The 22298-nt window shown below is 38.6% G+C and overlaps 1 protein-coding gene across 7 annotated transcripts in view; it reads left to right on the top strand.

Moving 5' to 3' along the window:
- Positions 1 to 22298, top strand: part of APP (amyloid beta precursor protein) — a 275886-nt gene that overhangs the window by 47827 nt on the left and 205761 nt on the right. For all 7 annotated transcript variants that reach the window (XM_082460407.1, XM_082460411.1, XM_082460410.1 and 4 more), the window contains exon 2: positions 9137 to 9304. In XM_082460407.1, the coding sequence (XP_082316533.1) occupies positions 9137 to 9304 (168 nt within the window). The remainder of the gene's footprint in view (positions 1 to 9136; positions 9305 to 22298) is intronic.

Below are 22298 nucleotides of genomic sequence, written 5' to 3'. Positions count from 1 at the left end.
CAATTTGGAATGTTGGAGATTCTGGACCCCTACTTTGGTAATTCAATTTGCTGTTTCTGATTTAAGGAAAGAACTAATTTAGGAGAAAGTTTTTTGTTTCCATTTCTGGGGAGGTTTCTTAAAGAGGAAGCTACCAAGTGTAACTAGATGTTAACGTCTAGGGATTTAAATTTAAGACATGCAGATTAAACATTTTTTAAACTAGATTTGCTTCCCCTTTACTTGGTCTAAAAATAATTTTTTTAAGAACCAGTAACAAAGAACTGCAAAATACTACTATCATCAGGGGAAAAAGTTATTTGAAAATAATATTCAAGAATTGAAAATAAAAAGGCTTGAGAACTAGTAGCAGGAATGCCACCTGGCTTAGTATGAAAAAAAGTAAGCATGGGTTTTAGAGTAAACAGCCTTGATTAGACTCTTAGGCAGGTTTTGAGCCTTTCTGATTATCTAAGTAGATGTGGAAGTGAATTATCTAGGTTCTTCTGAGTCAAATGAGATAGTGAAGGGAAAGGCCTAAGCAGATGCTTCAGTCTTTGCCCTTAACTCTTTTCCGATCTCCACATTCACATGATCAAGGCTGATGAGATATAACAATATTGAGAGAGTCAAAATCGTATAAAGATCATGATACTGTATGTTTTTGTATGTGAAACATGCCAGTAAAACTACAAGACAGAATTAGAGAGATAAACATCAAAATGATGTTGAAAAGAATTTGACTGTTACCAGTGTCAGAGCACAATAAACACAATTATACATGGTCTAGTATACATATATATATGATGTATATGTGTATATGCATGCAGTTAGAATATAGAACATTTACTGTTTAGGACTAAATGGGCATTAATTGGATCGAAAACTATAGGCAAAGAGCTTGTCATACATGAGGCTCTGTTTTTTTTTTTTAAACTTTGGATTTATTTATTTATTTATTTATTTATGGCTGTGTTGGGTCTTCGTTTCTGTGCGAGGGCTTTCTCTAGTTGTGGCAAGTGGGGGCCACTCTTCATCGCGGTGCGCGGGCCTCTCATTATCGCGGCCTCTCTTGTTGCGGAGCACAGGCTCCAGACGCGCAGGCTCAGTAACTGTGGCTCACGGGCCCAGTTGCTCCGCGGCATGTGGGATCTTCCCAGACCAGGGCTCGAACCCGTGTCCCCTGCATTGGCAGGCAGATTCTCAACCACTGCGCCACCAGGGAAGCCCCTGTTTTTTTTTTTTAATTCCAGTTTTATATCTGTTCTAGGCAGTGGGCATCACTCTTTCTTGGGCCTACCTAAATTCATGCTTTCAACATTGGTAATTAATTCCACGAGTGTTGAATAACAAAGGTTTCTATTGGGAGAACTGATTTTCTACTGGGCACCAGCAGCAAGAATTTATTTACAGGCCTTTGTTACGAATTGGAAGAAATTTGGGGTCAACTTTAGAATGTCTATCCTTTAAGCAGAAAAAAAGCTTCATACTGTCAAATGACAAAACCGAAACAATTTAATAATGAGTTTGTTGTCCGTTATTCAAAGGAAGACAGTCCATGGATTGGGGGAATACGGTGCCTCATAAGCAGTGGATCACTGTTCTAATGGGATTTGGGACAAGAGCGCGTTTATAGAGCTTTAGAAGGGTCAACACTGAAACGGCATGATTGTCTAGGAGGTCGGGAAGGGAATTTCCTTATAAGGCTAGCAGGTCCTATTTTTAGGGTAAATCAAGCTAGCTTAAGCTGAGTTGGAGGGTTGTGATTGGTTTGTTAGGATTTCTTGACAGGTGTTTACCTTACGTGCAGGCTGGTGTAGGTTTAGATTTGTGATGTGGACCACACCACTGGGATGGCCTTCATTTTTGGGGTCCCACTATAAGAATTAGCTTTATCAATATTAACAGAGGCCATGGATCCATCAAGGAGCTATAACTTGTCATTTGAAGCCAGGTCAACAGTGTCCCCAAAGGAATGTCAAATTTCAAGGAGTGAAATACGTGGATTAGCTCTCTGAAAGGAATGTTTACTCTCTTCACTCACTTTTTTTTTTTTTTTCCAATTTATTTATTTATTTTTGGCTGTGTTGGGTCTTCGTTGCGGTGCACGGGCTTCTCATTGCAGTGGTTTCTCTTTGTTGCGGAGCACAGGCTCTAGGCACGCGGGCTTTTAGTAGTTGTGGCATGCGGGCTCAGTAGTTGTGGCTCACGGGCTCTAGAGTGCAGGCTCAGTAGTTGTAGCGCACCGGCTTAGTTGCTCCACGGCATGTGGGATCTTCCCCGACCAGGGCTCGAACCTGTGACCCCTGCATTGACAGGTGGATTCTTAACCACTGCGCCACCAGGGAAGTCCCATCTCTTTTCACTCACTTTTGTGGCGCATCATTTTTAGCCTGAAACTCGAGCTCTGAAATAATTGTGCAGCACCTAATGGATGTGAGGAACACGGCTGCCTCTCGACACAGGTAAATTGAAGCTGTGTACAGTTTCGGTAATCACATTTCAGTTTTCTGTATGCTTTGGTTAGCTCCTGCATTCCTTCTCACCACAAATACGTGCACACACGCACAGGGGCAAAACCTTGGAAAATTACCATTTTCCATTTTAATTTGAGAGTCAGCCTGGTCACATCAACAAAACCCTTGATGGTGTAGGTCCAACACCCATCTCTGCCTCTTCATAATTCTGTGGCCTTGGACAAATCCTTCAGAGCCTTTTCCTTCTGCTTAGGGTTGGGATGGATGATTTTACAGATTCTTTCAGTTCTGTGATTCTGATTTTAATTTCAGTTCTCCTGTGTTAGAGATAAAATGGGCAATTGCAGGTGTTCTGGTTCTGCTTAAGTTTTGTTTTGTTTTGTTTTGCTCTTTGTCATGTAAAGGAAAGCCCTACAGATCGTCTTTTCCTTTTGAGAATGAAAATTTGTTTATGTTAAGGATTAAGTGAGGTACTTTATTTGGCCTTGAAAGGGGCTCACACTCAAATCTTCTTGATTGTGACTCTACAGAATAATTACGTTGAAAATGGAATATTTGAATGTTTTAAAAGCATTTTTGTGGGGTATAATTATATTATGCCCAGGCTAAGGGGAAATTATTTATGTGAGGCAACCACAGCTGGGATAGAAATAGCATCACTGTATGCTTTTTAAAAGATACTCACGATACAAGAATCTGACCCCGAGGAAATTGTGAACTGATTAAATAGTACCAAATAAGTGACTATATGAGGCCAGCTATTCAGACCAGTGAGAAGTTCGTTTAAATGCAGAAACAAGATGGTTTTCATTAGCCACAAACCTTAAAATTACATAAATCCACGGATGCACTGAGCTATGGATCCGTTTCTTCTCCTTGCCAAGCAAGACTTTTCAGCCAGTGAAACAGAGAGTTCCTTGTTCCCTTTCCCTTTTAGTTGGGACTGTGTGGGGAGGAATGTTGCCAAGCCAGCTCTATAAGGAATTTTGATCTCCTTGATGATAATAAAGAGAAACTTTTTGGGGAAAGGGAACACCCAGTTTGAAAGACAGCGGGGAGAACTTGTTTGAGAAGCTGCTTTTGCGCTTGTAAATTGCATTGATTCTAGGTGTAGGTTTCGGGGTCACCTCTGCAGATTGGCCCAGATTAGGTATATATTTATATTTGTCTATTTTAATTTCCCCTTCAGCTTTTGGAAAGCCATTTTCTAGCTAAATTCCTTTGGAAAGTCCATTTTCACTTGAGTAGCTTGTCTATATAGTATGACCCTAAAATATTCTTCTGGCAGCAAATGGTTATTTTTAAAAGATTGACAGCATTTTTAGGTGTAGTGTTTGAGTCTCTGTAGTTCAGAGCATTCTGTAAATAGCCTGTTGCTTTTGAGGCAGTGTGTGCATGTGCCATTGTTTCAGCCAGTTATTCTGCCCATTGTCACTGAGCACTGTTTTCCCATGGGAAAGCATCTCTGGTCTTATGATGTCAGTGGAAAGTCATTCAGGTTACAAGAATTATCTTCATCTTCAGTCTCTCAGAAATGCAGGGACCGTGAATGGCCATTTATAGCAGGGTGCCAATCTTTTAGGTGTTGTCTTGGATTTCTGCCAAGTAACCTTAAGTTACCTTAGATAGTGTTAAGATGAAAACAAAATTAAAATGTAATAGTTATTTAAGTGGTTATATTTCCCATCCACTAAAGCTTTTATATTTCTTTTTATTAAAAAGAGAAATGTTTTTTAAAAGTTAGGAATAATTATCTTTAGGATAACTTTGACAGGGTATGCATTTTCACTGGCTATAAATAACTTACTCTAGGACTGAAAGATTTAAGTTTTAAGAGCATCCATTTTAACACGTCCTGAATAGGACCTTGTGTATGATGTATTAGGCCATTTTTTGAGGCTTCATTCAGAAAAAAGGGATTTGAGTGAACCTGTTGGGCCCTTGGAAGGCTAAGTATTATCTTCCATGTGACCACCTTGACTGGTGATGGTTTCCTTCCGGATGAATGCCAGGGAGTGGGCTGCTTCTAGCAACTAGGCTTTGTTTCTTAAATGGGTTATTTGATTCCAGTAAGGATCCTGGGTTGTTTGTCTTGTTTTAATTAACTGAGCCAGGGATATGTTTCTTAAAACATGAAATTCTTTGCAGGTGGGCTTCATTAAGAATAGAAAAGCTTCTGGTTCAATCTGTTATCTCCCAGCGCCTTACTCTGATCTGGGGTGTTGGCTCGGGAAAGAATTTTTGCCCAAGAAACATGTCTTTGTGATTTAAGTATTTATTTGTGAAGGGCCTCTTGTAATGTCAAATGTAACAGATATACACATACAGCCAATTTTATAATTTCTAGCATAATAAGTTACCCTAAGTATTGAGGAATCAAAGTTTGAACTATTACACAGCTCCATTCTAAGAAAACGGGTCATGTTAATGATCATACTTATTTTTTTAAGTTAATATTAGATCTCATCTGGTGGAAAATCCAAAAGGAACTGAAGCATCTGTTTTCTTGTCTTAGCGCCCATTGTCAGAAGGAAGAGATCATAAGGCAATTAAAGATGTTTTCCAGTAATTTGCTAGGGCCATAATCAACTCATTTGAAGGGAATGGGAGAAAGATTACCACCATTTGGTAGTTGGAACATACAAACATGCAAACAGATGGCATCAAAATAACTGTAAAGTCAAGAAGACAGAAGGATAACAAAGTGAAGAATGGAAGAAATAGAAAGATGTTAAGAAGTCAAGGTAGGAAAAAATTGAGAAACATTTGATGTGTTTGTCAGGTAGGGTGACCAGTTGTCTCAGCTTGCCCGGGGAGTCTACCAGTTTTAGCACTAGAAGTCTCACATCCTGGAAACTCCTCAGATCCAAGCAAACTGATCGGTCATCTTATTGTCAAAATAAGGACTTGCCTGACTTACTGCTTTGTCCCCAAAACTATTGGGCCAACCGAATATATCAGTGCCTAGCATGTGTTACATACTCAAACTTACTGAACGAAGAAATGTTAGCTGCTGTCATTTATTATTGTTGCTGTTGTTATATTGGAGTTGCCTCTCAGCAGCTAGGAGGTGAAAGCGTGCAAACACCAAGACTTCTTAAAGTAGGTAAAAGAGAAGCAATGGCCTAATCTTTAGGAATGTCTTATGCTGTGGAATTGAAGGATTTTGAGTTAGTAATGGGATAATCAGGAAAATAAAGAGAGCCAGGGTAGTTGATTGTGACAGAAGCCAAGGGAAAAGACTTCCAAGGAAGAATTCATGTATGGCAAAGAAAATGAAAAGTGACAGGTATTGAAGAAAAAGGCTTTCCTTTCTCAGGAGATTGTATGTAACCTTTGAGAAAATTGTTCAGATGGTAGGAATGTAAACCAAACTGCAAGGGTACTGAGAAACAGGTAAGAAGGTGGTATCAGTGAGTGTTTAAATCACCACCTGCTAGAATTTGTTGGAAGTAATGGGAAGATGACAGTTCCTCTAGAGCAGAGGCAGGCAAACTATGGCCCACTGGCCAGATCTGGCCTACTGCCTGTTTTGTAAAGAAAATTTTATTGTAAAGTAGCCACACCCATTTCACATATTGTCTGAGACTGCTTTTGCATGGCAGCAACAGAGTTGATTAGTTACAAGAGACTGTAGGGTTCACAAAGCCTAAGATATTTACTCTCTGGCCTTTTACATAGAAAATGTGCTGACACCCTCCTCTAGAGGATAATAGAATGGAAGGAGGTATTTTTTGTCTATTTGCTTTCTTTCAGTAGAGGAGATCAGAGCCTATTTGTGGATTATGGAGCTGGAGAAAAGGAGGAACTTAGTGGGTATCTACTGCTGTGTAATAGGTTACCTCAAACCTAATGGTTTAAAACAATAAACATTTACTATCTCAGTTTCTGTGGGTTGGGAATTTGGGAGTATCTCTCTTGAGGTTTCAGTCATGTCAGCCAGGGCTGCCGTCAGATGAAGGCTGATGAGGCTGTAGGATGTTTCCCAGCTCACTTAACATTGCTGTTGACACGAGACCTTGGTTCCTCATCACATGGGCCTCTCCACAGGACTGCTTGAGTGTCTGTACAACATGGTAGCTGACCTCCTCCACAGCAAGTGATCCCAGAGAGCAAGGAAGAAACCCTAGTGCCCTTAATGACCATGCCTTGGAAAACACATATTTTTGCCCTATTTTATTTGTTGCTACAGACAAACCTTGATACATTATGGAATGGCCATGACAAGAGCATGAATCCAGGAAGTAGGGACCATTAGGGGTCATCTTGGAAGCTGGCTACCATGGGGGAGAGAAATTGGTACTTCATTGTTCCTTGAGGGGAGGATATGGAATGAAGGGCCTTTGCACTGACAAGGCGATAGTAACTATGGAACACACTGTGGAGAGTTAGAGGTACAGAGAAATGTTAAGATGGTGGAGGTAGAATTTATTCAGCAAGATAATTACCAACAGTGGTAAAGGGTCATTAGTCCCTCTGTTCAGTTAGGGGTAAGGCCCCAAGATTCTAAGACTGGAAATCTTTGGGACAGGAATGAGTTTGAGCAGAATAAAGTACCATGGGGAATGCAATGGTGATTTCATTATTAGATTTTATACTCCTTGATGATGGAATTTAAAACGTGGGCAAAGACCATATTTTATAAACAAATACATTAATAAATTTTATATATTTATTTATGTATTATAAATGTATTTTATGTCCTTCATTGCATCTAAGATAGGGCCTTATCTATAGGTATCTGATCATTATTTGACTTTTTCGCAATGTTATTATCTTACTACTTACTTCAGTAAAATGGACAAAATTTATATTCTGATTTTTGAGGATCAAAGCATTGAATTTTCTCTTATTCCCTCAGGAAAGCTGTGAAACTTACGTTTATGGAGCATTCTGCTTAGGCCGCTTCTTTGTATCTGTTGGAGAATGAGCCTCTCAGTTTCTGGCTTGGAAATTGCAGGTGGTGGGCAAGGCCCCAGATTGGGGAGTTGAGGGGTCCTAGCTATTCTGCTGATGATCCGATACTGTGGCCTCAGCTGCCGTTTGTTACATCTGGCAGCAGAGGGGTAGAATTTCACTAAACATGCCTTATAAAGTAGAACTAGAAATGCAGAAAATGTTACCTGAAACATGGTTTTAGAGATTGTGCCAGGAGTTTTTGCACTCAGGTCTGTGATAGGTCCCAGCTAGGTTCAGTACAAGATTATTTTTTTTTAAAGGACAAAAATCCTCTTATGGATTTATGGACAAAATATATATGACGATGACTAGAACGGACAGATGTTTGATCTATTTTTGCATTTCTGTGGGGGGAAGTGTCAGGAAGCTATTTCTTTAACTGAAATCTCTTGGTGTAATTTTAGTGTTGTTTTTTTCCCTCCTGTGAACAATTTTTAGAAATGATACAAGTTATTATAGAATCACCCAGTTTTCCGCCGCATGAATGGCTTCTGTTGGAAGTTAACTCTTCTTAGCATGGATCTCACACATTTCCTCCGAAGCTGGATTTAACAAGGGAGGGATTACTTTGCCACCGTGTCTTTTGATACCTTGGTTTCGCATAACACTTGCGCTCCTGTGGGTTTATTTTTCATCTTTTGCTGATTTTTTTTTTCTTTTTGAGCTATCAGAACCTATTAAGTGAGGTAGTATGGATATTTCAGAACTTCCATTTTCCCTTTTAAAAATATTTATATGGGGAATTCCCTGGTGGTCCAGTGGTTAGGACTCGACTCTTTCACTGCCCAGGGCCCGGGTAGTGCCGGTTCTTTCACAGCTGTGCCGTGTGGCCAAAAAAATATGTCTATATTTATATGAACGTAATACCAGTGGGCAGAAGGGTTTGGAAATACAAAAGGGCACCCATTTCAAAGTTATTTTGGCAAAATGGTGTGTTGCCTTCAGTGGTCATAGCTAAGACCTATTGAGAGCTTGCTACACAGTAGGTGCTCTGCTGGGCCCTGGGTGAGACTTGTTACCTCTTTGCAGCGTAGCTGAGGAGATGAGACACCAGCACCCTTACTGTACTCTTCAGAGCTGACAGAGTGATAACCAGAGAATGTTCTGGAGAAAACTGATGGACTGGCCAACATATTCATTCATGTTTGTGCTTGGTAAATTCTACAGTAATTTTTCAGTCCAAAAAGTTATATAAAGTTGTCACTTGCTAATTAGTAAAGCGCCACTGACACCATGCCCGCAGCTCTGGGAGGTGACATACAGCCTTACTCACAGACCTGGTCACCATGCAGGGACTTGGCATTGTTCTTTGTGTGAGTCACTTGGAGGTTATTATGAGAATATGGTTTCCTCCAGAGTGATTCTATTTATTTCAGAAAAACATCTGATTTTATTGTCAGGACCTTGCAGTAAGCAAAATGGATAAACTTGTCAATGAAATCTGCCATGGGGGAAATGTATAAGCTTTTCAATGAATAAATTCTTCTCAATACTGCTAATTTCTTCATTTCAGTGTTAAAAAAACAACACTGTATTACACGCGGTTGGAGATGTCTGTAGCATACATAATGCTTAACCCAAAGGAATTCATAATTGAGAATTAGGAGGAATAGAACTATTTTTGGCATTGCTCCAGGCCACGTTTCTCTTTACAGCCCTTCTCCCCAGCCTCCACCCCAGAGCTATGGAGTTTTGTAACTAACCAAAACTTGTTTTTTCAGGTGCCCACTGATGGCAATGCTGGCCTGCTTGCAGAACCGCAAGTCGCCATGTTCTGTGGCAAACTGAACATGCACATGAACGTGCAGAACGGCAAGTGGGAGTCAGATCCGTCGGGGACTAAGACCTGCATTGGCCCCAAGGAGGGCATCCTGCAGTACTGCCAAGAAGTAAGTCTCCGCCGGTGGCCAGCGGTTCATGTTGGATCACATGCACGTTTTTTTAATTTAATTTCTTTTATGTTTGTATTTTATCTCTTGCAGTGAATGTCTTGGTTCCTAATGATTCACCATACCATTAATGTATTTACTTGCTTTACCCTACAGTACGCATAAATATTTTAAAAATTATGTCATATAATAACCATCAATAAACCAACTGAAATATAATCTTGTATGTCAGATATACTTTAATTAAAAAAAAAAAAGAGAAAAAACCCAACTGAGTAAAGTTTAAGATACCTTGGCTCTTCCTTTTATCTTGAGAGTATATCCCACTGTGGCTAATGCAAAGTATTGTGTTTAACAGTGACTAGAAATTGGGAGTTTGGGATTGACATATACACACTACTATATATAAAATAGATAACGAATAAGAACCTACTGTATAGCGCAGGGAACTCTACTCAATACTCTCTAATGACCTGTATGGGAAAATAATCTAAACAAAAGTGGATATATGTATATGTATAACTGATTCACCTTGCTGTACGGCAGAAAGTAACAGAACGTTGTAAATCAACTATACTCCAATAACAAATTTAAAAAAATAAAATTAAAGTGACTAGAATTAATTTTCTCTATGTTACCAATTTGATATATTTTAGTTCATTTATTTGTTTATATTTAATTTTAGTTTTTCTCTCCTTTTTACGATTTGAAAACCTAAAACATTTACATTGTTAAAACATTGAAATAAGAAGTTGCACTCCGAAATCTCACTTGGCCATCCATCCTCTGTTAAAAAATATTTTCATTGTTCTTGATTTATCCTTCTTGAAAAAGAGAGAATTTATATTTTTCCTTCTTCTGCTTATACAAAAGGTAGCTTACAATAAGCACTGTTCTGTACTTTGCTTTTTTAACATAACTTTTAGATCCTGGAAATCACCCCCTTGCCATTTGTAGAGATCTTCAGCCTTTGTGTAATTTCTCCTAGTTTTCTTACTGTTATTGTACAGGGTTTTTTTTTTTTTAATTAATTCAGTTTAAAATAACTGGAGTCCAAGGCATTTTGTCCCACATTTCCAGACAGTTATATATTCCTACAATATGTGGGTCTTTGTGTTTTAAGAACATTTAAAGGAATTAGTCTTATACTCTTGGCCAAGCAAAATTTCTTACCCTACATAAACAATGGATAACCTGGCAACATTTCCTTTGTTGTAATCTTTTATGTACAAGAAAATTTTCTTTAGCCCTGTTGGATCCAAAATGAGTGTTTAATGAAATATATATCTGTGTGTGTGTGTGTGTATGTGTGTGTATATATATATATATTTAACATATACATATATGCCCACATGTATTTTTTTTTATTGGTAGCACTATAAGAAAGGACAATCTAAATTCTAACTTCTGTGTTTTGAGAAGCAAAGAAGCATCTGCATTATCACAATATATTGCATATCAAGTAATTTTTGTCTTGAAGGAGTATGAACCATGATGTGAAAAGATAATTCTTCATGTTTAAGTAGAAATCACTAATATTGGCATCCTTTATATTTTTTTAAAAAACCATTTATTATATAGGGACTGATAATAAATTCGCTTTTGCCTGGATATGACATTTCTAAAATATACATTTTTGGAAATAATATTCACATTCTATTGAAGAGTTCCTCTAGTACAGTTTTGTAGATGAGTTATGAGTTGGTAAATTGGAGGTCTGTGTATGCATGCTTTTAGGTTTTTGATACCATTTTACTTATCTGGATACACATGCAGATTACGCATTCTGAATGTTAAATAAATTTTTGTAAAGGCTACAACTCAAATTTACTTAATGACGTTGACCACATCATTTTCTGTTGAATGGCTATTTTGATGTATATATCATAGTTGGCATCTAAGTTTTTCTTCAGTGTCAGTCATGAATAATCAGATGTTTTTACATTTGTATGATGACTTTATAAAAATTACTCTTCATGACCCTGAGAACAACCCTATTCCCACTCCACTTAGAGATCCCACTAATGCCTGGGTAACTTCGCTTCCTGTTTTAGTCTGCTGTTTGTCCCAGGGATAAGCCACAGAGTGGTTCTTCATAGTCCCAGCCTTTGCCAGATTGTTGGTGGCCATGGGGTGGAGGTAGGGGGAGGAAAGTGAGCTCTTTGGTTGTTTCTCCTTTGTCTTGAAATTCTGGTTATATCTGCCTATCTCAGCTTACCACCCACTGAGGTCTTGTACAACGATACACAACAGGCCAGAGTCTTAAGATGGATTAGACAAACATTAGACTAGAGAAATTAAGAAAGGGCCAGACCATCAGGCTTTGTGGGCCCTTTTAATGAATTTGATCTCTATTCTGTAACAACAGGATGTGTCATGGAAGGTGTTTATTTTTTTAAAAGAAAGAGAATGACTGTACATTAGCATTTCCAAAAGTCACCCTCTAATAAGAACGTACTGTATAGCACAGGGAACTCTACTCAGTACTCTGTAATGACCTATATGGGAATAGAATCTAAAGATTGATTCTATAGAATCACATATTCTATGTATATGTATATGTATAACTGATTCGCTATGCTGTACAGCAGAAACTAACACAACATTGTAAAATCAACTATATTCCAATAAGAATTAATTTTAAATTTTAAAAAAATAAATAAACTTATTAATCACCACTTTATTGTGAATCATCATGAAGGGCTGAGTCAGAAGGCTGGTCAATATGAGCACTCTGACCCTGAAAAAAATAAACAAAAATGAAAGTCACCCTCTTGCTTTGTCACTCTGACCTCATATCTAGTTTCTCAGTTCCCTGGGACCCAACTGGAGCCTCTACTCCGGAGCTGTCCAGAGCAGTAGCCACTAGCGGCTCATGGCTGTTGAGCGCCTGCAGTGTGGCTATAATGTGTGCTATAAGTGTAAGATATCAATAAATACCATATTTCAAAGATATACATGAAGAAAGAGTATAAAATAATCACATTAATAATTTCATATTGATTGCATATTGGAATGATAATATTTTGTATATACTGTTGTAAACATCATGTATATGTTACTAAATTGTGAATATGTATGTTATTAAAATGAATTTCAACTGTATCTTTTTACTTTTCAGTGTAGCTACTGTGGAATTTAACATTACACTGGCATTATGTTTCCGTTATATTATATTTCCATTGAACAGTGTTGCTCTCCTGCCCCGCCCCATTCCACCAGTGACTCTGGGCTGTAAGGGTCTTAGATCCCATGATCTAGCAAGTAGGAGAGGGAAGCGGAAGTGAAGAGCCCCTCCAGACCTTCCCCCAGAATTTTACTGGTGCTTGGGAGTTAGAGAGGCTTATTTGGGGCCTTTTAAATACATCTTTCCTTAAAAATATTTTAGTGCAAGATGATTATATGAATACTTTTCTAGAGTCCCGTGGTTCTCTCTTCCTCCTTCAGACTTATATCTCTGAGTGCTAAGGATGCAATGATGAGTAAGATACAGGACCTGTTCTTAAAGCAAGATCGCAGGGGCGAGAAAGGCTTATAAAATAATTTTAGCAACTTAAAAACTGATGATGATGATGTTGGCACATGGCGATAATGTTGATAGTGCTAGTACCAACTAACTTTTATTGAGCATTAACAAGGTACTGAGCTACCCTGCCAAGTGTTTGCCCTCGTTTTACCCTCATGATGCCTCTGGGAAAGAATCCTGGGAAAGAAACTTGGTGATTTGCAACATTTAAGGGGAACAAAGTGAAAGATTCAATGGAGGAGGAGCAGTGGCCAGAAACCTAGGATCAGAACTAGGTGGTATTATGTGCTAGAAGTCAAGCTAGGTTAATATCTAAATGAGAGAAATGATGAGAGTGCAAGTGTGATGCAGACCAGAAGTGACTGAAGTATAATTTTTGACAAGGCAACTCATGACTGTCTTGCAAAATGAATGCGTATCAAAACTTTTACTCAATTCACTAATTAATGAGGTAACCTGTAAGATGTTAACCAGTTTGACTTGAAGAAATTTAAATCCTTTTTCAACAAACTTCATTCACGTGGCTGTGAACAGGAATTATCTGATCTGCATTGCATGAGACAGGAAACATTTGCATTGCTATCAGGTATCTACAGTATCTACTCCTACAGGGTTGTAAAGTAGCCTATAGAGAGTCAATCAGAAGAACATACCCTGTTAAATCAGGTCATCTTTTCCCCTGGCTCTGGAAGACAACACCTGCATTTCACTGCTGGGACAGCCAGTACATAACCTCTTTTGCCCATTTCTGAATAATGGACATTTTTTATAATAAAACAGTCTCCTAATTTGGCAAATAAAAGTTCATTATTGATCTTTAGGATAGCAATTTCAAGGGAATAGCATGGGAAGAGTCAAATTACAGTAGGTTACAGGAAGAATAACATGTATGGGTGTTGAAGCCATCTGTGGTCTCTTTGAGGAAAGTCCAAGAGGCAAAGAGCTTGTGGGCAATTCATGGAAAAGGGAAAGCCTTTGTTTTTTGTTGGGCTTTGTTTTTAAAGGGAAGGAACTTCAGCTGAAGGAAGCTTAAACTAAACTGCAGGAAGGGTAGATCCATCATAAGAAAACTAGTGACTGGCTGAGTCTTAGAAAAGAGAATAAAAGATGGGGAAATAGGGTGTGTTAATTAGGCAGTTTATGTTGTCAGGTGACTGAAATCTACTCGTACATGGAGAATATTTTCTCCCATTGATGGAGAGGATCTTGGGGTAGGAATAGCTTACAGAATTTTAAAAAAGGCATCCAGTAACTGGGTCCTCAGATATTGAAACTGAGACTCAGTGCTGCCTGGAATTTCTCTGTTGGGGTCTCTTGTTTTCTGCTTATCCTTTCTCCTTTATTTTCACCTCATTTTCTCCTGCAAAGATGGCTTCCTTTAGGAGGCCAGGGAAGATGGCAGCTCTGGGAGTTTGTTGTTCCAGTTTGGATTTCCAACCCCATTCTGCCAGTGTGCATTCTAATTCCCAGATAGGGTTCTCGTTGGTCCTGCTTTCAGTCACCCATCTACCTTTGGACTAGTCACCATATCCACAAGGACTCAGTATGTACTGGGACTGGCACACCTTGGTCATGAGGGTGTAAGGCTTGTTTGGCATCCCAACCAGAGCCAACTGGTGTGGGGAGAGGAGCTCTTGCCAGAAAGAAGGTTGAAGAGTGGCATGGGGGCAAGATAGAATAATGACCAAAGCCCAACACAATGCGCTTAGAAACACACAGTGCCTTTTTAAAAGTTTTATAGGTTGGAGAGTGGGTAGCTGAGGGGATTCACATCATGACTTTAACCAGCTTTGGGGAAGGTATTGGGGGGTGGGTGTTGGAGAGGTGTTCACTCAGAACGTTTAAACAGTGTTCAACTTTTTCTATTGAATGGTGCATCCTAAACTATCTAGAACATTGCTTATTGATATTTTAGGGTCTTTCTGCCACTTTCCACTTTGTAGGTAGTCTGAAATTTTTCTTTTATAATTAGAAATAATAGTTTCATTTGTAGGATTGAATTTTTTTGTGTGTTGTTGGAAAATGTTTATTTTCCTTTATTTTTTTTTTAGCTCCGTATTTTTGTTTTAGACAGTCGATTGATTCCTTGCTAAGAGAGCCAAAGAAAATAATGTTCGTAATTTTTCCAACTCCCCTTCTCACAGATTTTGTAAGCTATATTACTTTTATATTTTTGAGGTTTAATATTATGGTCTGTTCTATTGTCATAATTCTCACAGTCGTAGGTTCTGTCTTTAACTGGATTCAGTGTTTACAGTCAATCCTTTCACCAAAGCATCTCTATTACCATAATGTTTATTTTGATTCCTCTATTTTTTTGGGTGCCTGTCATCTTACTTAGTTATTTCCAGAAGTTGTTCTTATTGAACAATAATTTAGTTATGTATAGAATTCCAGGTTGACAAGTATTTTTGTTCAGCACCATGAAGATACTTATCCACTATATTCTGGTATCATTGTGCAAATTCCCTTTTTTTAAAATGTACAAAAACCATTACTGTCACCATTTAATGTGCTATTCATTTACTGATTACTTTCTCTCAATAGTGATGAATCCTTTTTTTCTTTATGTTCTCAGTCCCTCTTGTGACCAAAACACAGATGTTTTAGAGACAGCTGGCTGAGTCAGAGAGGCAGCTGTGAGCAATCTGTGGTCCTAGGACAGAATGAAACCGACTGAACTCATGACCGTGACCTCATTCTGACCTTTTGCTAACCAATTTAACTCACTTGTTAAATTTGTTTTTCCAAAGGACTGCCTGTATAGCTGCACATCGTATCTGTTGTGCTTAGCTTAATATGATGTGTCAAATATTATTATTTTTGATGGTGAATTATCTAGTCCATATCTTTCATAGTTTCATGTTCCTCTCAGTTTGTATTCCCTGCTGTTGGTTGTTTTATTGTTATTATTAATATTGGCATTTTTGCCTCGTGATTTCTTTGGTCCTATTGTTGGTCAAGGGCAAGATTAGGGAGAAAAAAGTAAAGATCGAGTCTTTTACCTTTGCTCTTATAAAGCCTTTATAAAGTTTGATTGGGAAGATAGTTTGAAACTTAGGTTTGTGTAATCAGCGTTTTATCTCATAGCATACACATTCTTGGTACCCATAAATTCCCTCTTGTTCCCCAATCATAATAGTTATGTTTTTGCCCAGTCATCATTCAAATACTTGCATATTTGAAATATAAAAATTTTCTTTACATTTTTTTATTAGCACAGTCAGCACTATTCTTTCATTTTTTTTTTTCATCAAATGTGTATTGAGGACTGCTATAGACTTAATGTTTGTGTCTTTCCCAAAATTCATATGGTGAAGCTTTAAGGTCCAATGGGATGGTATTTGGAGATGGAGCCTTTGGTAGGTAATCAAGGTTAGATGAGGTCATGACAATGGGGGCTTTGTGATGGGATTAGTGCCCTTATAAGAAAAGACACCAGAGAGCTTGCACAGTTTGCTTTCTCTGCCTGTTCACAAAGAGATAATGTGAGAACCCAGAGAGAAGGTGGCAGTCTGCAAGCCAGGAAGAGAACCTTCACCAGAACCCAACCATGCTGGCACCCTTATCTGAGACTTCCAGCCTCCAGAACTGTGAGAAAATACATTCCTGTTATTTAAGCCACCTGGTCTATGGTAATTTGTTATGGCAGCCTGAGCTAAGACTAGGACTTACTTTGGCTCCTTTGGGCAAAAGGATTATAGGCCCAAAGTGTCACTGAGAATTACCGTTTCTAGAGATCATGCTTTACAAAGCATTTTATGCAACACTCGGCTCTGACTCAGAGCATGTGGGTTGTCATTTAGTAACTGCTTGTGGACGGCCTGTTGTTGGCACAGAGATTGGAACTGAATAGGGCAGATGTTCTGCCCTGCTCTCTACACTGAAAGAACCTCCCCTGAAATGGCCTTGTGGTCTCCTCCTGCAGAGACTGTTTCTTTCCATTGATGGGAATTCTAAAGAAATTTTTAAGCAAGAGTTAGGGGTTGCTGGCCCTCAGTCCAAATTTGCCCTGTTTATTTTTATCCAGTTAAGATGTAGGTGCCATGATAATGCTCAATAGTAGAGTGATAAACATATAGCAGGGCCTTAAATATTCAGTTAAATGTACTAAATGATCACTAAGTACACTTCCTGAAAACAGGAAGCAACCCTAGATTGTTCTTTATGTGACCCTGTGTTAATATGTTCAGGCGTTGACTGTTGATGAATTATGTTTTCTAGCAGTTACAACCTCCCCTTCAATCTCGGTTGGACATGAGACTTGCTTTAACCAGTAGAATAGAGTGGTAGTGGTGCTGGTTTAGTTCTGGGTCTAAGCCTTAATTCGGCCTAGAAGTTTCTCCTTTTGCGCTCTGGGAAGGCAGCCATGCAGAGAAGCCCAAGTAGAAGAGAATGGAGGCCCTCACTCAATAGCCCTACCTGAGCTCCCAGGCGGCTGCCAGCACCAGCCATGTATGCAAGGCCAGGATGGACTTTGCAGGCTTCTTTGCAGTACTCTAGCTGACAACACCATGTGAAGAAGAATCACTCAGTCAACTCACAGAATTGTGAGGAATTCTAAATTATCATGTGGTAGCTAACCTCCAAGATGGCTCTCAGCAGCGCTTGCCTCCCTCCTCGTATTCGCATCCACACGTAGTCCTTAGTCTCCTCCCGCAGCGTGCAGGAGGATGTTACAGAAATGATGTGTGTGGCATTTGAGGCTAGATCATAAAAAGCACGTGGCTTCTACCTTGCATACTTTTGCTGTGGTGGAAGCCGGCCGCCATGTCATGAGGACCTCAGTGCTTCTGCCAGCAGCCAGCACTCGCTGGCCAGGCAATGAATGAACCACTTGGAAGTGGATCCTGTAGCCTAGTCAAGCCCTCATTTGACCTCAGCCCCAGCTGACATCTTGACTGCACCCTTGTAAGAGACGGGATCACGCAGCTAAGTCTCTTCCAGACTCCTCACGCACAGAAACTGTGTGAGATAAGAAATGCTTACTGTTTGAAGCTACTAAGTTTTGGGATAGTTTGTGTGCAGTAATAGATGACCACAACAGACGTTCCCTTGACGATTATTTTCCTCTGTGGTCCTTTGGTAGAAAAAAGTTCCTTTCCTTCATTCTATACTAGATATAGAAAGTGCTGCCATCACAGAAACAATTTGAAAATAACTATGTAAATTATTCATCATTTAACAGCCTAAAGTGGCCACTTGCCTTAATGAACTGTTACATTACCCAGATATTGGCCTAAGGAACCTAGAAGTCTTATAAGTAGATCAAAACTAGGATAATATTCCCCTTGAAACATACATTATAAAGCCTAGGAAGAAAAATTAGAATTTTTAGATTCTGTTGTCCTCTTTCTTTTGAATGAAATGAGGTTTAAAAAGAAAGAAAAACAACATTGTTCTATTTAAACCAAAGGCTTTAGGTTGAGAGAAGAAAAAATTGGAAGTATACTTCAGTTCTTCATCTGAAGAATTTTATTCTGTCCCAGATTTAATTCAGGCAAATTGAGCAAATATTTACTGATTCAAGATAAGATTTCGTGTCAGGTGTTGCTGAGTGGCCAGACAACATTCTTGGCTCATAGGAGCTTCTAAATACACAATTAGATAAATTGAGAAAAGAATTTAGGAAATTGAAAATGTAGAATGAGGCTGTAAAGTAGAGGATCTTGATTATAAATCTGGGTTTTGGGATCTAATTCTAGAGATGAGTAAGGGCTATGGGATTATTTTTAGCAGGAGTGTTTTCTGGTCAAGACACTTTTGGAAAAATTAGCCTATATCTAAGGGTGATTTGGATTGGGGAGAGAAGGGAATTCCAATCTCAAGATGCTAGTGTGAAAGGGATAGGAAAAATCATCCTGCCCATCCTTGTTGTATAGATGAGCACATATGAGATACCCCAAGATGCTGTTATAAGGGAGCCCTTAGGGTCAAGTGCAGTGAAGGCAAAGCATGGGCTTCCCTGTCAAACCTTCATTCAGATGCAGCCTTTGCTCTTTGCCACCTGAGCAGTCCAGGAAAGCTGCCTAACTAATCTTAGACCATGTCCTCCTTTTATGATAGGAGCACACAGGAGTGCATTGCAAAAGTTAAATATGGTCAGTTCAACGAGAAATTGTGTAAGTCCCAGTACCGTTCTTCCTCCTCTTTTAAGGAGAGAACTTAAAATACAGGCTCTTCAACCCTCTGCATCCCTAACATGCAGAGCACATCCTGGGAGGCAGGGGCTTAGAGCAGGTGTCCACGGCTCTGCTAACTTACACTGGGAGCAGGTCTCTGGAGGGAGCTTTGAACAGGTTAAGCCTCAAGTGCTGGCAGAGATTTCCAGCTGGGAAACTTAGGTGAATGTGGCTTTGCTTCTTCTAGTCTTTCTATTAGATTTTGGGTATACTTTCTTTTTCCTAAGTGTTTTCTTTTCCACAATTAACAGTATGTGTTTTTTGTTTCTTTAACCTTCTGGCTCTAAATGAACAGTTGTTTTGGCTATAAGTTAACAGGATCGCCGAACAAAGCACACCAGTGCCTGGACCAAACAAAAGCTGATGAGTTAAACAAAGCCATTTCCTTTGCCCAGCTGTCTACTCTAAAATATATAACATGATAGGGACTCCCAGACGAGACTTGTTTGTCAACCTTGCTGCCTTCATTCTATAGTGATGTGAAGTTAAAATGAATTAGAAAACAAACAACACGAGATCCTTTTAATCTAACCAACTTTGAGGGCATATCATAGACACACTGCTATGGTAGAAGCTGTGGAACATTCTTGGCCATTATTATGTTGCTCTGTGTGCCGTCTACCTTTGTGAGCTTAAAATTGACCCATAGATGACAGGCACCTATGCATTGTGGTTTTGGTATTTGAAAGATGCAAAAATTCATATTAAGTGAAAATTTTGAAGTAGAGGTATCCAGCTATCTATATACGAGTACAGATATATTTTCTGCATTGTTGGTCTGTATGCTTACAAGGATTGCTTGCATAAACCATAGGATTCAGAGGTAAAAGAGATGAAACCAGTTTGGATATTTTTTCCCACACAGTTTTCATTTAATGAGATTAATGTTTGATTTAACATTTGTCCTTGTTACTGTCTAGCTCTTTCCTAAATGCATACTCAGTTATTACATATTTGCAGTAACACTACGGACTTTTATATTTGCCGCCTTATTTATTTATTTAAAATGTTTTTCCGTAATATATATTTCTTTTTTTAGCTTTATTGAGGTACAAATAACAAATAATCTTGTATAGATTGGACATTTTTTAAAGTTTGTTTTTTATATATATATATTTTTAATTTTTATTTTATATTGGAGTATACTTGATTAACAATAGATTTGACATTTTCAAAATGAGAAAATTAGACATAAATGGACAGAGAGGGAATGAGGATCTTAGCTGTACGTGGACACATCTGTTTGTGTTTTCACATTCGTGTCCTGTCCTGTTTATTTTGGTGTCCCTACCTTCCCCATTTGTCTTTACATTCAGCACGTTGTTATGAGTGATTAAACGTCATACAAGGTTCTTGCACAATATTTTCCAACTCTGAGTACGAATGTATGCATATGACAATATATTTATATACAATGTCAGAAACAGACTTGGGCCACATTATTGGGAAATAGGCTGGTGCCCTGAAACATTTTCTGTGCCTTGCTCTTAGATAAGGTCATCATTGTGAAAACACAGCACCGCACGTACTTTCCATTATTGCACTGGTGTTTCATCAGCTGCATCTTGCTTCCCAGCACCTCATTAAATTGTAATCAGAGGGCTCCCCTGGTGGCGCAGTGGTTAAGAATCTGCCTGCCAATGCAGGGGACATGGCTTCAAGCCCAGGTCCGGGAATGCCGCGTAGCAACTAAGCCCGTGTGCCACATCTACTGAGCCTGTGCTCTACAGCCCGCGAGCCACGACTACTGAGCCCGTATGCCACAGCTGCTGAAGCCCACACACCTAGAGCCCGTGCTCTGCAACAAGAGAAGCCACTGCAATGAGAAGCCCGTGCACCACAACAAAGAGCGCCCCCCCCTTCGCCGCAACTAGAGAAAGCCTGCACGCAGCAACGAAGACCCAATGCAGCCAAAAATAAATAAATAAAATAAATTTTTAAAAAATTGTAATCAGAGAACAACTTTGGTTTCCAGTTCTCTTTCTCAATTAAATTAGACATTGTCTCCAATATCTCTCATTATTACAAGAATTTATGTTGAGAAACAATTTAAGGTATTATTTTTCTTTGTGTTCCAGAAAATTTTAGAGGAGAGACTATGTTATTTTAATCCAGAAACAAAAATATATTGTTTAGCACACGCTTTGTTTTGGCTTAGACAGTGAAGTGGAAGTGGTTTAGAACTTAGAATTAATACACTCTTTGAATGCTCAGAGATATCATCTACTTTTTTTTTAAGTTTATGATAAATTTTCTTTTTTTAATTTATTTTATTGAAGTATAGTTGACTTACAATGCTATGTCACTTTCTGCTGTACAGCAAAGTGATGTATGGAATCTAAATTATGACACAAATGAGCTTATCTACAAAACAGAAACAGACTCAGACGTAGAGAACAGACTTGTGGTTGCCAAGGGGAAGGGGGGGTGGAGGAGGGAAGATTGGGAGTTTGGGATTAGCAGATGCAAATTATTATATATAGAATGGATAAACAACAAGGTCCTACTGTATAGCACAGGGAACTATATGTTTAATTTCCTGTGATAAACCGTAACGGAGATGTCACCTACTTTCATTGCTGTGTTCTAACTTCATCAATTTCATCTTCTATGAAATGGAGCCATTATCAGCTGACAGAGGTTTACATGACCTGCTACACATAAAACATTTGTAATGATTCAGGCACATAATAAACCTTCAATTATATATATTTTTTATCCTCCTCTTGGATATGTTCTTTGAAAAAGAAATTGATATGTAAAAACTTTCACAGGATGAAAATATCCTATGATTAGGCTACCTCTATACCATTTTACTATAGCGTTTGATTTTTTGTTTCATGTATTTGTTCATACATGCTACCTAGGTGCCATTATGCATTTACAATTAAGATCTTGATTTGTTTATATTTTTGTTTTTTCACTTGTAATGTAAATTTAGAAGTCTGACTTGTTTCCACTGGACTAGTTTTTTAACTTTTAGTTCTTTTTAATTCAAAATTTCAAGCATATATAAAAGTAGAAAGAATAGTGTAATGAATGCCCCCTGTGCTTATCACTCCAATAATTATAAAATCTAGTCACTCTTGTTCTTTGAGAAGTCTGGAATCCCAGTTCTCTATCTTACCTCCTTCAGAGTCCACATTATTTTTGGCAAGTCCCTTGTGCAGATAGATGTGTTGGTTATCCCTTTTGCACAGCTGTAAATTGATTAAGATGAACTAAAGGAACACACGTTATTTATTGACTTCTAACTCACATGTTTAAAACACCATTTTAATAACTA

The sequence above is a fragment of the Balaenoptera physalus genome (assembly GCF_965194825.1).
Source record: "Balaenoptera physalus genome assembly, chromosome: 4".
In the NCBI taxonomy this organism is placed as follows: Eukaryota; Metazoa; Chordata; class Mammalia; order Artiodactyla; family Balaenopteridae; genus Balaenoptera; species Balaenoptera physalus.
This window is presented reverse-complemented; position numbering and strand designations above follow the sequence as displayed.